General features: G+C 41.8%; 1 protein-coding gene across 1 annotated transcript; it reads left to right on the top strand.

The window, feature by feature from the left end:
• The first annotated feature begins 562 nt into the window (after positions 1 to 562).
• On the top strand, positions 563 to 14,173 carry LOC141340661 (uncharacterized). Its single transcript, XM_073845721.1, has 2 exons — positions 563 to 1,003; positions 10,752 to 14,173. Exons 1-2 carry the CDS (start codon positions 586 to 588, stop codon positions 11,600 to 11,602), a joined length of 1,269 nt encoding a protein of 422 aa, XP_073701822.1. The 5' UTR covers positions 563 to 585; the 3' UTR covers positions 11,603 to 14,173.
• Positions 14,174 to 18,219: the final 4,046 nt, after the last annotated feature.

The raw sequence follows: 18,219 nt of genomic DNA, 5'->3' as shown, positions 1-18,219 counted from the left end.
GTTTTTAAATCAATGCACGCTGTTGAAAGCGTTTTTATAAGCTGTGTAAAATAAATGCATCATTATCAAATATAACGTTGTCATGCGTTATTTAGTGTAACTTAAACGTAAGCCTTTAATAACAGAAGTGCGTTCCGTTTCGCTCTCTATATCATGAATCAATCGTGTGATGATAAGAAGTGAGAGACTCAGAATCCGAATCATTTGAATCGAATCATTTGTGAAATGATTCAGTGATTCGATTCAGCGGCACGCGGACTACAAACGACAACAAACACAAACGAGTAAATCACAACCGAGAATGATTTCATGAGACTGTAATATATTAAATATGATAAATAATAAATAAAGATCAAAATCGTCTACTTGAATATAAACCGGTGTAATTTGTATTATAAATTTTAAATAGAAGTCTTTTAACTCTGACTGTCTTACTAGTGCAGCTGTTTTAGATACAGATAGAGATTTAGTTTGCATTGATTATTCTTTCTATTAATAATTCTTATATTAAACAGGACAAAGTGTTCAAACAGAAAAAAACTCCTGGAGAATCAACAGAGATCCATGTGAAACACTATTATAAAGATGGCGTTTATTAAAGAGGAGAGTGAAGACATGAAGATTGAAGAAACATTCATCAAACATGAAGATACTGAGGAACAAACACAGATGGTGTTTATTAAAGAGGAGAGTGAAGACATGAGTGAAGAAACATTTAGAGTCAAACATGAAGATACTGAGGAACAAACACAGATGGTGTTTATTAAAGAAGAGAGTGAAGACATGAGTGAAGAAACATTTAGAGTCAAACATGAAGATACTGAGGAACAAACACAGATGGTGTTTATTAAAGAGGAGAGTGAAGACATGAGTGAAGAAACATTTAGAGTCAAACATGAAGATACTGAGGAACAAACACAGATGGTGTTTATTAAAGAGGAGAGTGAAGACATGAGTGAAGAAACATTTAGAGTCAAACATGAAGATACTGAGGAACAAACAGGTTGGTTTTTATTCTCAGAGCATTTGTTATTATGACATCATGCATTTAAATCAACAATAATATGGAATTAGCCTTAACCAAACATTGTAACATTAAACCTAGTAGGCTATCTGCTTCTAATATTAAAACCATTGATTTATAGCACTTTGGCTAATTATGCAAAAGTACTAAGAAAATAATTTATTTGGCACAAAGCAAACCTTGAAATGTGAGTAATTACATTTGGCTACTGCATGCTGTCTACATGTTCATTTAAAGTATTTGGTAAGCAAATAAAACAAGGAAAAACACTTAGGCTACAACTATATGAATCCACACTTGCGTTTTCAAGCATTTTTCAAAAGTTTCTCATCCACACTGAAATGTCAGAAAACATTTAATTCACCTCACACCTAAGACTATACAAATGGAACAGATGATACTTTTTCATGCAAATTTCCTTTAATTTACCATTTTTTTGTAGAAGAAGACAATGTAGGACATACAGAAAAACAGTACAAAATGGGACAAAACAGTGTTGTAAATATAAAGCAAGTCTGACAATAAAACAAACGCAAAAATAATTATATCTTGTGTGTATATAAAGTAAAAAAAAAGCGAATAAGGAGGAAAATGAGGAAAAAGGGAAAGAAGAAGAAAATATATAAAGAAAATTACTGGTTAAAGAGAGCAAATGAAGAAAATTATTAAAATAATATCAATATATTCAAGTAAATCAATAGATGACCACTGTTCAGGAGGCATAGGTCAAACTTACACCAAGGTACTGTATTTTAAGATGAGAACGGTATAAACCAGTGGTTCCCTTCCGGAGGGAACTCTACGCTGCGTCCTGGTGGACACTATGGGAACTGCCTTCAGCATGACCGGTTCTGAAACAAATGTATGAAACAACGACAGTGAACTTGACACTGGCCGGCGCCAGCCTATGACATCATCATCAGGCGCCTGCTAGTATAAAGCAGGTGCCTGAGAGCACAACACCATCTTTTTGTCTTCAGAGTCCTCTGTTCTAAACGAGTGAGTACAGCGATGCCTAGAGAAAAACTGTTTAGGAAGTGTGCGGATCCGTGTCAGAGAAATCGGACACTTGATGACGCACACGACCCTTGTTTGGTGTGTTTAGGTGTAAGAGCACGCGCGCTCTGCTCTAGAAGAGCGGAGCGCGTTCATTGTGAGAGTTTCACTTTGAAGAAACTCCGTTCTCGTCTGGCCCTTTTCTCGAGGGAATCGGGCCATCCATCTGCCCCACGCTGCTCCGGTCCCGCCACAGCTGAGGCTGCTCGGCGGCTGAGATTGCGGGGCTCACAGGTGGAGCTGGCTGACGAGTTTGAGAGAGCGTTTAATCGCTCGCGCACGTCAGCCGGAGGCGAGAATGCGCTGCTAGCGGATAATGTGTTGTCTCTCACATCCTCCGGTTCTGCAGCGAGTGCTCTTTTGGCTTCAAGCCAGGGCGAGCAGGAGGTTGAAATGGAACAAATATGAGCTCGTTTGAGCCCATGCAGCCTCCCTGCCCCGCATATGAAGAGTTGATGTCTGTTATGGACCGCGCGGCTGCCGGCTTGTATCTGCAGTGGAAGCCCGCGAGGGAAGAGGCCGCTCTCGGCAGACTAGACGAGCGGTTTCTTCCGGGCCATGACAAACCCAACTCCTGTGAGCCTCCCATTCCTTCCTGATCTGCTTAAGAGATCGAGAGGGAATGGGACAGGCCATATTCAGCCCGCATTCACAGGCATCGGCATGTGAATCATGCTGATGTCGAGGGAATGCATGGGCGCGGATATGTGACGATGTCTCTCGCTGACGGTGGCGAACTATCTCTCAGAGCGAGGGACATCGACCCTGAAGGCTCCAAAGGCACATATGCGGCAGTGGCCGGTGCTCCTCTGCACACGATGGCAGTGTTGCAGAGGCGCACCAGGCTGATCTGCTGAAAAATCGGGACCGAGCCCCGGGGGTTTGCATCCCTTGCTGGTCCACGCCTCCACCTAAACACCGGGGGGAAACCAGGCCCGTCCTGGCCCAAGGGCCAGAGACGAGGCCAGGTCACCAGTGTGGGGCTACCTGCCCCTCCCTTTTCCCCTTGACTCCGGGGCTGGGCCAATGATGAGACTAGGCTCCATCTGTTGGCCCGGTATGTGAACAGTAAAGACACTTTAATAGAATATTCAAGCGTGTATGTGTATGTTTTCTTTAGTCTACCAGCTCCGCTTGGGTGTTTACTTTTGCAGTTTAGAGCTCCTCTTGAGTTCTACTGCCACCAAGTGCCGAGTGTAGCCAGGTCTCCCCTCGTTTTATAAATGAAAACAGTGTGTAGAGACCTCCAATCGTGGAAAACCCCTTCTGGGTTAGGCGTTGTCAGGTTTTAAATAAAACCTCCGCTAAAGAGTGAGCTTGGTACAGACATGATCTAACATACATATACATACGAGAATATGTAAAACCCTCTTGAGCGTTGTCAAGCTGCTTCGAGCGGAAAGAGATAAAACGCTACTGAAGCCTCCGCTCACTCAAACCCTGCTAAAAGTAATACTCTTTTGGCATGAGTGTAGTCAGGTCCCTTCCCTGTGTATTTTTGTATACATATAAGTGAGACCTCCACTCCTAGGAGTTTGTGTGTTAGGGTGAATAGAGCGCTGTTAAGGCTCCCTCTCTGTGAGAGATGAAGCCCCCGCTCTCTTAAAAAAAAAAAAAAGAGCCCCGCTTTGAAGTAAAAGAGTGTAGCAGGCCTAGAAGGCCTCCTCTCTGTGAAGTCCTCTATATGAGAGACATATAGAGAGAGATACTTCTTAGCGCTGAATGTAGCCAGGTCATTCTTAGACCTCCATTCATGAGAGCTTTTTACTGGGTCGAGTGTTGCTAGGCTCCCTCTTTATGAGGTATTTCTGTCAAGCCTCCACTTTCCAGAAAATGCAGGCCGAAAACACAAGGCAAGGCAGCTTGTGAACTCTATTCGTGGACCTGTCATTATAAGCGTGAGTGTAGTCAGGCCTCCCCTCCGCGAGAGGGCGTGTATACCTAGGCCTCCACTCAATGGAGCTTCCTCAGTTGAGCATCGCCAGGCTTGTTACGTTCGAGAGAGCTTGTAACCATTAAAGCCTCCCTCACTGAAAGCTCCGCTTCCGGGTTCTGCTATCACCCGGGAATAATACAGGTGTCTTTCTCGCGAAACGCTTAGAGCACCTTCTTAAATCCACGTGGGTGGTGTTTGCTCACGCAAGTCTTTGAGCACTCTCTGAAATCCACGTGAGTGGTAAGTGCACTACTCAGGCACTTCACTAAAATCCATACTTATGGTAAGGCTCCTCCCGTAAAGGCAGGTTCCTTCTTCAAATCCCTCACAGGTTGGACCACGCAGGATAATCCTCCGTGCCCATTTTTTGAGTTGGTTCCAAAACCCTTAAGTTTTACAACTCCTTTGATACCACAGTGTAATAGGTCTCCCCTCTGTCACAACCAACAGTACTGAGACCTTCACTCTCACAGTTATAGCAGCTGGCAGGCCCATGAGTGCCTCGCTGACTATTTTTTGGGGGGAGTGCAGTCTTCCACTCACCAAAAACTAGTGTTGTAGGCTTCTCTCCTTAGAGATGTAGTCTCGGAGCCTCCACTACACGGAGCTAGATGATAAATGAGATTTTCCATTATTGGCTCTGACTGTGAGTATCTACCTCTCTTGAGCATCGAGTGTGGTCAGGCCTCCCCTCGCCTAGAGCGTTTTACCTGAGGCCTCCACTCTGAAGAGTTTCCTAGGGAGAGCGTCGTAGGCCTCCTCTCGCTTAGAGAGTCTTTCTGCTGAAGACTCCCCTCTCCAGAAGCTCCGCTTTCAGGCTCCGCTATCGCCTAGAGACTGCAAATCTGGTGATCCTCGCTATGCTCAGGACACCTACTCAAAACCACATTTGTGGTGTTTGCTCACGCGAAGTCTTTGGGCATTCTCTAAAATCCACGTGAGTGGTAAGTGCACTGTTCAGGCACTTCACTAAAATCCATACTCATGGTAAGGTCCCTCCCATAAAGGCAGGTTCCTTTCTCCCATGGACCACGCAGGGTTCCTCCGTGTCCATTCTCTGAGCTGGTTTTTCTCAAAAACCTTTTAGTTTTCCAGCTCCAATCCAGATAGCGCTGCTAGCAGGATCGAGTGTCGGCCCTCCTCAGGCCTCACTCTCCAGAAGAGCTTCAAAATGAAGGTATTTCTGTCGCACAGGCTAGTCAGCCTCGCGGATGACCTTCAAGGCTAGAGTATAGCTAGGTCTTGAGACCTCCACTCTCAGAGTTCTTCCTTGCTAAGCACGGAAGTGTGTTAGGCTCCCTCTTTAGAAAGCCTCCACTCTCCAGACTCCACTCAGGCAGTACTGTCGTTTAGGCTGTTCAGCTTCGATGAACGCCTGCAGTGTTGAAGTGTAGTAGGTCTTGGGACCTCCACTCTTAGAGTCCTTCTGCTGCTCGCAGAACATTGCCAGCCTCACTCAGAGTCCTTCGTTGCCTCCAGAGACACACTAGAATTAGGCGGTCCGACTGCACAGGCTATTCAGCCTCGCGGACCAGCTCTGGTGTTGGGTGTAGATAGGTCACGGACCTCCATCCTTAGAGTCGTCCTCTGCTGGGTGCAGAGTGGTACCAGGCTTCTTTCTTACCAAAGCCGCCACTTTGCAGAAACTCCACTCAGGTAGTTCTACTGCACAGGCTATTCAGCCTCACTGACTACCCTCAGTGTTGAAAGTGGAGTGGGTCACGAGACCCCCACTTTTAGAGTTTTCCTTTGCAAGACGCAGAGTGTTTTTCTGGCTTCCTTGAAGCAGTCACTCCTCTTAACTCCCTGCAGGTAGTTCTGCCGCACAGGCTATTCAGCCTCACTGACTACCCCCAGGTTTTGAGTGTAGAGGCGCCACGGCACCTCCATTCTTAGAGTTGCACCCTGGAAGGCACAGAGCGTTGCCAGGCTTCCTTTCGGCGAAGCCTCCACTCCTCGGGAAATCTCCACTTAGACAGGCCTGCCGCACAGGCTACTCAGCCTCACAGGCCGTTGTCAGTGTCAAGTGTAGTTAGGTCATGGGACCTCCACTCCGTAGATTCCCTCTGAGCAGAAGCTCCACTCGGGTAGTTCGGGTTGCATAGGCTATGCAGCCTCACTGAATACCCCCAGTGTCGAGTATAGGCTTTTCCTCCGGGCGTGAGTGTAGCCAGGTCTCCCCTCACTGAAGGGCTAGTGAGACCTCCACTCCTAAGAGCTGGTGGACTGAACGTTGTCAGGTTTCCTCTCTTTCTAGAGAGTCTTCTGTGAAGCCTCCGTTCTCCAGAAGCTCCGCCTCCAGTACTTTTAAGCGCGAGTGTAGCCAGGTCTCCCCTCACTGCAGGGCTATTTGAGACCTCCACTCCTAAGAGCTAGTGGATGGAATGTTGTCAGGTTTCCTCTCTTTTCAGAGAGTCTTTTATGAAGCCTCCATTCTCCAGATGCTCCGCTTCCAGTACTTCTAGGCGTGAGTGTAGCCAGGTGTCCCCTCACGGCAGGGTTATTTGAGACCTCCACTCCTAAAGAGCTAGAGGATTGAATGTGGTCAGCTTCCCTCTCCTTTTTGGAGAGTCTTCTGTGAAGCCTCCGTTCTCCAGAAGCTCCGCCTCCAGTACTTCTGAGCGTGAGTGTAGCCAGGTCTCCCCTCACTGCAGGGCTATTTGAGACCTCCACTCCTAAGAGCTAGTGGATGGAATGTTGTCAGGTTTCCTCTCTTTTCAGAGAGTCTTTTATGAAGCCTCCATTCTCCAGAAGCTCCGCTTCCAGTACTTCTAGGCGTGAGTGTAGCCAGGTCTCCCCTCACGGCAGGGTTATTTGAGACCTCCACTCCTAAAGAGCTAGAGGGCTGAACGTTGTCAGGTTTCCTCTCCTTTTAGAGAGTCTTCTGTGAAGCCTCCGTTCTCCAGAGGCTCCGCCTCCAGTACTTCTAGGCGTGAGTGTAGCCAGGTCTCCCCTCACGGCAGGGTTATTTGAGACCTCCACTCCTAAGAGCTAGGGGTTGGAATGTTGTCAGGTTTCCTCTCTTTCAGAGAGTCGTTTATGAAGCCTCCATTCTCCAGAGGCTCCGCTTCCAGTACTTCTAAGCGTGAGTGTAGCCAGGTCTCCCCTCACTGGAGGGTTATTTTGAGACCTCCACTCCTAAGAGCTAGTGGATTGAATGTTGTCAGGCTTCCTCTCTTTTAGAGAGTCTTTATGAAGCCTCCATTCTCCAGAAGCTCCGCTTCCCCATCTATACCTGTAGCACTGAATGTTGTCAGGTCCCTAGAGCAGGCGTCCGCCCTGCCGAGACATCCATTCCCTAAACTCCGCCCCTTATGGTCAGGGTGTTTATGAGCTCCTTCACTTAGAGAGCTAAGTGTAGTAGGCTTCCTCTAGGCCTCCACGCTTGAGAGTTGCGTGCACAGGTAGCCGGGCTAGCCGTGGCAGGTCACTGGGCCCCAGCGACTCTCGCTGATGCAGGGGTGATTTCCTTCTTGACTCCTCATTCAGTCAGTTTGATCACCTATCCCTCGGCATGGCGGTGTTGGTATAATCGTTCCCATAGTGTCCACCAGGACGCAGCGTAGAGTTCCCTCCGGAAGGGAACGTCTCAGGTTACGTAGGTAACCCTAGTTCCCTGAGGACAGGGAACGAGACGCTGCGTCTCGTGACCATGCCTCGGGCCCTGCACATACCTCCGTCAGACAAAAAGATGGTGTTGTGCTCTCAGGCACCTGCTTTATACTAGCAGGCGCCTGATGATGATGTCATAGGCTGGCGCCGGCCAGTGTCAAGTTCACTGTCGTTGTTTCATACATTTGTTTCAGAACCGGTCATGCTGAAGGCAGTTCCCATAGTGTCCACCAGGACGCAGCGTCTCGTTCCCTGTCCTCAGGGAACTAGGGTTACCTACGTAACCTGAGACGTTCTCAAACTGGGGTACATGAGGTGATGGAGGGGGTTCAAAAAAACAAAAGGCTGAGCATTGGCATTAATTTAATTCTACCCCAACTTAAGGTTAAGGTGATGAGCAGGCATACATTGGGCTCAGGTTGTTGTGCTGAGGTGTTTCCCATGCATTGATTTATTTGTGGTGATTCAAATATCATACATCGTCACTACATTATCAAAACTGACCACAACCAATAGATTTTCCAAAAGGCTTTGACTTTGTTAAACAAACATGAGCACTGTGTATTTCAAAATCAAAGTTTTTATATCACTGTTTCTCTGAAGGAAACCTTTAGAAGGTTCAGAACCTTCTTTAGAAAATTTTCTTCAAATAATGCCTGATAAAGCTGCCAGTCTCAGATGGGCTGCTTCTGCTTGGCAGTGCTTCCCAGACTCTTGAGGTTCTCCTATGAGCAAGCCAGGAAAAGTGTCTGGGTCCCCCTCTCATCTCTGAGAGTTAAGTCCTCTGCCCCATGGAGCTTCGTGAGGCAATCATATCAGGTGTATTATGCTGGTGATACATGGGGCAACTTTTTGAGCAATTTTATCGGGCAACTTTTTTTTTGCAATATTGTTTGGGCACTTTCCCATTGAAAATGGGTAACAGATTTCTATCTGGATAATTTAGATCAACCGTGAGCCCTGTATCTCACCTGGTTGCCCATTGACGGTAACATTTGCCAAAGTTGACCGGCAACATTGCTCAAAAAGTTGCCCAGTGTATCATCAGCCTTGGGCCTTTCCTTAACTGGCCTCTGTGCTCATTATAAGGTCAATTATGAGCATGCTGCCATCATCTTTTGTTTTATCATGTTGTTAGGTCCTAGGTACTTTTTGGAGCCTTGCCTGATTGAGCTGATAAAACTGTGATGAGAATATTGCTTGTGAATAAATTACTTTAACAAAAAAATAAAAACAAATCTTACATGCATCTAAGGCCTTGTCCACACAGAGATTAGCTGTATATGCAAAAATTTTATATTTTTATTGATGGATCTGGCGTTTTGGGAGAGTAAAACCAATATGTATTTAAAGGTGCATAATGCATTTAGAAAATATTTTAAGTTGTTCTCTGATATCTGCATAGAAGGTATATGGCATAGGAAAGGGCAAAAAAAATCTCCAGAAACGGTTTTACAGGTCCATTTACAACCAGTGGCGGCTGGTGCTAAAAATTTTTAGGGGGGCGCACACAAAATGAATCACACTGTTAATACAGGCTTTATTATCAGTAAAGTAATCATTTAACATTTGTAATCATCCCAAAAATATTAGCCATTTACTTTAATGTGATTCAGAGATAAAGGCCATAGTAGTAATGTTATCCACACGAGGGAGCCACAGGATAAATCTCAAAGACAGAGAAAATAAATTGATTTGTAATAAAACATTGAATATAAATTAATTTCCATCAAGTTATATATAGTCCAATATAATAAGTAATTATAATGCTATTGACAATATATTTGTATGTCCAATTAAATAAGGAACACTATATATATATATTAATATTGTGCTTATAATAATACTAACATAAACACTCACAATTTACTTGAAAAAAGACATCTACATAAACCCTTGCTTGTACCCCGACGATTGAGTTAATCTGCATTATTACAGTTTACGTTACTTTCTGTGTAGTTGCCCACAACGCTTCGGTGACAGGACTTTGAAATAACAAACAATGACATCTAGCAAGCAAACTCTATCCAAGCTCCATGATTCGTACGTTTATTTTATTTTATTTTTTTCTTCATTTGAACGGCTTGTGAAAGATAAAATCTAATTTATTTTATTGCATGCATTTTGCATAGAGTTGTGGTAGGACTTGAGTTGATGCATAATGTTTGAAGTGTGAATTGTGTACGTTTAAATTATGAAATTAGTTTTATTATTATAGTATATTAATATTATTTATATTAGTATTTTGATTAATGTTATTTATTGTTATTGGGCTGTTGAGTTAAACAAGGGGCTGGTTGTAGTATGTACATGGAAATTGAAACGTTTGCATTTCTTGTTTTTTCAGGTTTATTACTGGTTATCCTTTTTGAGCTAAAAATAAACAAACAAATGTGGAATACAGAGTAATATCCTCTTTGTACACGGGGTTGCCCTTTCCAAGGGAAGAAAACGGAACAGTATTAGTTGCCCTGTGCTCCGTGTCTTAGAGTTTGCACTTGACTAACTAGGGCGCAGGTCAGGAAGCAGACAGACTGGCTAAACCGACCGTCTGCTAGCCACCTCACATCAGAAATCAGATAATTCTCAGCATATAGAGATCCCTTTACCTAGATATCACACTATAGAGAATGTGTCTGTTCCTCGAGCTAGAAAATACAAAAAAACACCCAAACCAAATTAAGAGTAACAATTTAACTGATGTTCAACAAATAAAAAAATGTATATAACACAGAGAAACAAATGATAAAGCTTGGCTTATTAAATATCAAATTTGAAATGAATTGGTTGATTATCTGATTGTGCTCCTCCCGAACCTTGTAAATAAAATATAATTTGGGGAGTTTCTCCTCTTTCTTTTTTCCTAGCCTCTCTCTAAATGTCTCCCCAGGAGACATCAAATGGGTATATAATAGTTGAGAGCAGTCTATATACATTTCCGAGATTTATTTAATTGTATAACAGCCACCTTAATCTCTGTAGGATACCGACCAACTAGGATCAGGTTTGGACGCCCCTGGTAGCATCTAGCATTCATGCATTACATATCTACAAGTTGTGATGTTAATTGCTTTGTGCCATTAAACTGAGGTTAATTTTTAAATTTTTGTATTTCCACCTTAGACCTAACAGCGCTGAAAGAGGAGAGAGAAGAACTGAATGAAACTGAAGAGAAAGATCAGTTTGAAAATCTTCAATTTGTATCTGGAGAAAAGTCTTTTTGTTCCTTAGAGTCTGAAAAGACTTCTAAACAAGAAAGAGCACAAAAGACAGGAACTATGAGTAGTTTAATTTTCTGTCAGTGTGGTAAGAGTTTCAAACAACAAGGACACCTTAAAAGGCACATGAGGATTCACACTGGAGTGAAGCCTTACTCATGCCAACAGTGTGGAAAAAGTTTTACTCGTAAAGGATGCCTTAACAGACACCTGAGATTTCACACTGGAGAGAAGCCTTACTCATGCAAACAGTGTGGAAAGAGTTTCAAACAACAAGGATACATTAAAATGCACATGAGAGTTCACACTGGAGAGAAACCTTACTCATGCAAACAGTGCGGAAAAAGTTTCACTCGTAAAGGATGCATTAACAGACACATGAGATTTCACACTGGAGAGAAGCCTTTCACATGCAAACAGTGTGGAAAGAGTTTCAGTCAACGAGGAGGCCTTGAAAGTCACATGAAAATGTGCAATAGAGAAAAGCCTTACAGATCCCCTCAGTCTGAAAAGAGGTTGAATGAAAGTGGAAACTTTAAAGTTCACCAGACAATTCACATTACAGGGAGCCTTTTTACCTGCCAACAGTGTGGAAAGTGTTTCACTCATAAAAGATACCTTAACATTCACATGAGAATTCACTCTGGAGAGAAGCCTTACACGTGCAACCAGTGTGGAAACAGTTTCAGTCAAAAAGGAAGCCTTAACAGGCACATGAAGATTCACATTGAAGAGAATCCTAAAAGATCCCCTTAGCATGGACAGAGTTTCAAACAAAATGTCTAGAAAGGACAGTTCCGGTCCCTTGATTCTGATTGGCCACAATCAAACCTGTTGTAAATTACTCTATGACCTCACCTCTTTGTTTCTTGGCAACTACATTGTTTCAACCACGATTACAGTTGAGGTCAAAAGTTTATATTACCCTTGTCAAAACAATCCTAAAGGATTCCAATAAGAATCCTATACAGGGCTCCTACAATGACATCAATTCTAATTCACACTTTAAAGCAATGTGTTTTGTCCATGGTACACTTTACAGTGCCAACTAGCTATATTGTGTTTGACTGAGCTTAAAGGGATAGTTCACCCAAAAATGAAAATTTGATGTTTATCTGCTTACCCCCAGGGCATCCAAGATGTCTTTCAAGGGAATCATATGCAATGAGAAAAGCAGAGGAGTGAATACTGAGTGTTGTTGGTCAGATGGTCAAGAACTAAATGGTGCTTATTCTTGTCCACAAATGCCAACATCGTTTTCAAGCTCTTTTAGGAAAAAAAAAATTGGTTTCTAAATAGATCTTATAGCACTAGAATACAAATGCAACTTTGTTGAGCACAATTTTTGTGCTGTGATGGGAGTTAAAGAGGACCTGTTATGCCCCTTTTTCTCAAGTAGTCTTAGGTGTTTTGAACTGAATAAAGTCCGCATCACATTTGCAATTGTGCTAATATTCAGGAAAACAGGACATTTCTTCTTTAAGAGTTGCTTAAACACACCATATGTTATAAATATAGAAAATATAGTTGACAGCACTGGTTTTCAAAGATTGAGATGCTTTTTCAAGATAAGATTGTGCCTTAAAGCCGATCGGAGAGACAAGTTGCAAGTAAACAAAAAATTTAATTGGACTATGATGTTACATAATTTTGTATTGGTATTTCCATAATGCTCGGCTTTCTGATTTCCTCCTGGGAGTCCTGACTAGCAGTGCAGGTTACTTATTGAATAGTTACTCATATTTTGTATTTTAAATATGAAATTATGTTACATGTACTTTGTTACTCCCCAACCCTGGAGCCAAATAATTAAATAGAAACCAAAAATGTAGATTTAATTAGAAAATCTTTCTTAATTGAATTCTGCTTTTAAATTCTCTAGCGTGAAGATAAACATGGCAGATAATGTTTTGTTTTTTTGTTTTTTAAGGAGCTGATTTTTTTTATAATTATATGGTAGTTGTGATAAAAGCATATATTTGTATAAAAAGTTATTTGTAACACACACACATATGTGTGTGTGTGTGTGTGTGTGTGTGTGTGTGTGTGTGTGTGTGTGTGTGTGTGGGTGGGTGGGTGTGTGTGTGTTTCAAATAACTGTTTTTAATTATGGCTATAATTAATGGCTAAAATTGGAAGGAAATGCATTTAATAGAGACAGAACATTAGCAGTATTTGTATCAGTGAGACTGGTCTTCATTAACAATTGGCTACTTGGTGAAAGATGCCAATAAGCCCCATATTTTAAATGTACAATGATTAAGTTGTTTTACATTAATTTGGAGATTCAATGTGAAACTATTGTCAAATTAGTATTGTCAGTTATTTTTTTAATTGATTGACAGCACTAGTCTAAATTTTTGTTGTCTGTTGCTTTGTGCCATTAAACTGCTGTTTATTAATTTTTTCTTATTTCACCTCAGACCTGATGACTCTGAAAGTCAAGAACTCAATGAAACAGGAGAGAAATATCAAAATGAGAATCAAAATTTTAAAACAGAAGAAAAATCAATTAGTTGGAGGGTGGAGCCTCAGACCAAAACACATTATCGTTATGACAACGATAACATCAGTTGAGGGCTGCAACTCTCACTTTTAAATGACAATATCCTGGCCACACCACTGTTGTCAGTGATATAAGTATTTGAAATGAACATGATTTCTTAATGTCTAGTGACATGTCAGGGCCATTTTATGATTAACTGACATAAACTTCTTACATACGGTTCCTTTAATTCTAACATGAGAATTCAGACTGGAGAGAGACCTTACAGCTGCCAACAGTGTGGGAAGAGTTTTTCACGAAATGGAGATCTTAAGACTCACATGAAATTTACATTGAAAAGAAGCTGTTAATATGCCCTCAGTGTGGAAAGAGTTTTACAAATAAATATAACCTTACTGTCCATATGAGAACTCACACTGGAGAGAAGCCTTTTACCTGCTCTCAGTGTGAAAAGAGATTTATGTGGAAAAGAACCCTTACTGTCCACATGAGCATCCACACTGGAGAGAAACCTTACACCTGCGAACAGTGTGGAAAGAGTTTCATGTATAAAGTAAACTTTAAGATTCACATGACAGTTCACACTGGAGAGAAACCGTACAAGTGAAATCATATTTTCGAACGGTATATCAAAAGAAAGAGTTAGCTCTTATAAATACCTAGGTATTTGGATTGACAAGAGATTAACCTTTGATATACACATTGAAAAGTTACTAAAAAAGCTCAGGCCGAAATTAGATTTTTTTATATCGGTTAAAAAATGTTTTCCTTGTAAGGCTCGTAAGAAATTAGTAGAGAGTACATTTTTGTCTATATATTTGTTGATTACGGTGACCATATATATATATATATATATATATATATATATATATATATATATATATATGCATGCATCTGTTACTTAATTGAGAAAACTAGATTCTGTTTATCATGCAGCAATACGCTTTGTCACAGGTGCAGACTCACGGACGCATCACTGTATGTTGTACAATTCCTTAGACTGGTTATCTCTATATCAAAAGGAGAAAATTACATTTGTATTTATTTATTTTAAAGGCTCTTTTAGGTAAACTACCATCTTATCTTTCTAATTTGTTAAGATTTCACCCAAATAATCAACGCACTAGATCTGGTTCCTGTATTCGGTTAATAGTCCCAAGGGTAACGTCAAATCTTGGCAAATGTACTTTCTCCTTTTATGCTCCTAAGGCTTGGAATGATGACAACCTTCCAACTTTGAGTACTTTTAAACATATTCTGTATAATGTCTTAAAGGATACATGTAATTGTTTTTTATGATCTGATTTAGTAATTTTGGTGGTATTGTGTTTTCTGATCTTCTTTGCGAAACTTTATGTGCTGCTGTTTTGACCAGGTCTCACTGGAAGAAGAGATAGTACTGTCTCAATGTGATCTCCTGGCTAAATAAAGGAAATAATAATAATAATAAAAAGTGTCTTCAGTGTGAGAAGAGTTTCACACGTCAAAGCAGCCTGATCCGTCATTTGCAAACTCGTTCGGGAAAGAAACTTCCGTTTTTTATGCAAGAAGAGGTTCAGAAAATGGAGCAATTTGTACAATCATCTACACCAGGGGTGCCCACACTTTTTCGGCTTGTGAGCTACTTATAAAATGACGAAGTCAAAATGATCTACCTACTATAAAAAAAAAAAAAAAAAATATTTATATATGAATATATTGTGAATTCTTTATATGTTGGTGTAGCTTGCTTAACAACATGAACCCATATTGCACAATACAACTACATACAAGCACATTTTTTTGTACTTTACTCTGATGACTTGCACTGAATGGAATCAGCCACTTGGCGCCGCTGTATGCACGTTCATGCGCGGTGATTCGTGTCATAAAAGGACAGATGTCAGACTGGCTGCCTTGTACGTCAATCAAGTGACAAAATTAATAGTGAGGACGGATGATTGGCTGACTACATTGGCTGATCGTCTACTTTATTTGACGTCTAATTAATGCCGTGCGATCTACCCACACCACCTTTGCGATCGACCGGTAGATCGCGATCGACGTATTGGGCACCCCTGATCTACACAATCATTTTGAAATACATTCAATTGTAGTCAAAGTACTAAAATGTTGTTTTTCACCAGACTTACAGAACAATCATGTCACTCTATTCCATGTGTGGATTTCTATGAATCAAAATATTAGTCAAACTTTTACCTTGCTGGGAAAAGCAACAATGTAACTGGAAGATTATAAATGAATTGACATAAACTGAACAAAATGACATGTTCCCATTGATTTTAAATGTATTCTAGCTTATTGTTTAGTCAATTTAATGTTGTAATATGTTTACGTTTATGGACTTTATTAGGAGAAGCATGAAAATATTATTCTAGTTTGTGCAGGTCTTTTTTATAATCTGCACAGTTCATTCTTTGTTGTGCTTCCATTAGCCTGGATGTACAGTAGATTAATTTGCTACAATAAACAATCCTAAGCAGCTGGCCTTCATTATTATTTTTTTAATTATACATTGAAAAAAGTGTTTAAAAAAATTATTAAATAGTTGTACTCAACAGTAACATTTTCATACCCCTCCTCTGTCTATGCACAAATAGCTTCTTATCAACCCATTATATTTATTTTTTTGTTGGCTACCCAGCCAAGCTACATTTTACAACTCATCACTTTTAGCACATACATCAAACACTTCATGTAATTCTATTTGTACAGCATTTTTTCTGTTGCCAAATTACAAGGTTCTGCATTTTTTAACACAGACTACTCACACACACACACACACACACACACAAAAACAAAAAACTCTTCACTCTTTGCACTTTCAGCTCCTACAATCTCAGTCAAAGTCAGTACTTTAAGAACATATCAGCTCTCGCATTTATTTTGTCACGTGGTCCACTTCTTTTTGTTCAATTCATAGCCTTATATCATTTTTACCTTCATAGTATCAGAGATGAGAATTAATTGAAAGTTCTTTAATAAAATCCACAAAGGGTAATCCAGACAGGAACATACATCCAACACAACACAAAGACATTTAAAACTGGACAAAAAGGAAGGGCCAAGCAGGAACCTAAATACACAGGATAATTAAACATGATAAATAAATACATGACTGAGAATGGATACATCGACACCGCTATCCAGAAAGGTGGGATTCCAGGCTTCTCTGGATGTCTGGAACACACTGGAGTTCTCAGTCAGATGATCCGGGAGACCAAGGCCAGCAATGGCAACCTGACCATTGTTTGGCTGGACTTGGCTAATGCATACGGATCAATCCTCATACCCTCATCCATGCAGCACTAGACCATTACCTCATCCCTCAGCACATCAAGGGATTGATCATCAGTTACTTTGGCGGAATCCAGCTATGATTCAAGAAAGGCCACTTCACCACCCAATGGCAAAACCTCCAACTTCCTCTGTCATCCGTGGTGGAGGAATTTAAGGTAGCAAAGTGCAGAGTCATTATGACATACAGAAACTCCCAGGATGAACAAGTCAGGCAGGCAGGTATCCTTACAAGATCAGGACGCAAGTGGGCAGCTGACTCATCTGTTGCACAAGATGAAAGTATGTTGAAGCTACGTGACATCATGGGAACGCCATGCCTGCGTAGACAGGGTCTTGGAACTTCCCATATCCAGCAATGGGGGAAGGCTGGATCCACGGATAGAAGGGCCATGATCCAGGAGGAGGTACGGAACCTGGAGGAGGAAGGACGAAGGGCAAGGGCTGTGGAGCTAGCGTCCCAGGGAGCATGGACCAAGTGGGACCTACCCAAGAGGAAGATCACATGGGGAGATCTGTGGAGATTGGAACCATTCCGCATCTCATTTATGTTAAGATCGGTGTATGACACACTTCCAACTCCGACAAACCTGCACAAGTGGGGCTTAAGAGAGGACCCATCGTGCAAGCTTTGTGGGGAGAGGGGTACCATGGCACACATCCTGTCAGGGTGTAAAACAGCACTTGCCCAAGGCAGATACAGGTGGCGCCATGACAAGGTGCTCACGTACAGACAACCCTGAGGCCAGATGCAGTGCTGTGGTCTGAAGAGGCAAAAAAAAAAAAAAAAAGATTATCCTCATCGAACTTACAGTCCCATGGGAAGAGGGTTGTGAACCAGCGTTTGAGAGAAAGAGCACCAAATACCAGGACCTCTTGCATGACTGCTGGGGGAAAGGTTGGCAGGCATGGCTCTTCCCAGTCGAGGTCGGCTGTAGAGGATTCCCCGCCCAGTCAGTATGGAGAATGCTTACAGCCATTGGGGTGATGGGGAGGGAGAGAAAGATGACTGTTCGCAGGATGGGGGAGGCAGCAGAGAGAGCTTCTTGCTGGTTATGGAGCAGGAGGGAGGAGCTTAGCTGGAAGCCAGGGGGAGTTGATGGGCAGTGATTTGGCCACCACTGCTGACCCACCAATGTTGAGGGTGTTGGGGTTCAGGGTTGAAACACCCGATGATTGTTGGATACCGCCTGATGACATCAACTCTTCCTGGCTAAGGCTACATTCACCAAAAGTGAATGAAGGAGAAGCATCTTTGGATGTAATTGTAATCAAACTCAGGTGCAGCAGGGAATAATCAATTAACTAAACTAAACAGATATGGAAAAGAAATTGCACTATTGTACCTAAATATGAAACAAACCTCACATTAAAGCATTTATATAAACTCTTTCCTTGTACTTGTGACATCTACATACTATATATCAAAACCGTCAAATATACATGTGTAGTATGGTGGCCCCTTTAAGTACATCACGTACCTATATAGGAGGAGGTTGTTACATGTCTCCTAGTGTTTCTTCTCCTTGTACTGTCATTTTTTGACAGTACAAGGCAGTATGTACCCTGC

The sequence above is a fragment of the Garra rufa genome, chromosome 1 (assembly GCF_049309525.1).
Source record: "Garra rufa chromosome 1, GarRuf1.0, whole genome shotgun sequence".
Lineage (NCBI taxonomy): Eukaryota > Metazoa > Chordata > Actinopteri > Cypriniformes > Cyprinidae > Garra > Garra rufa.
The sequence above is the reverse complement of the archived record's forward strand: the minus strand, read 5'-3'. Positions and strand labels throughout refer to the sequence as shown.

Excerpts from the sequence above, each read along its gene's own strand:
- LOC141340661 (XM_073845721.1), top strand. The coding sequence starts at position 586 with ATGGCGTTTATTAAAGAGGAGAGTGAAGACATGAAGATTGAAGAAACA. Across the intron at positions 1,004-10,751 it reads AGATACTGAGGAACAAACAG|ACCTAACAGCGCTGAAAGAG; the intron begins GTTGGTTTTTAT and ends TTTCCACCTTAG.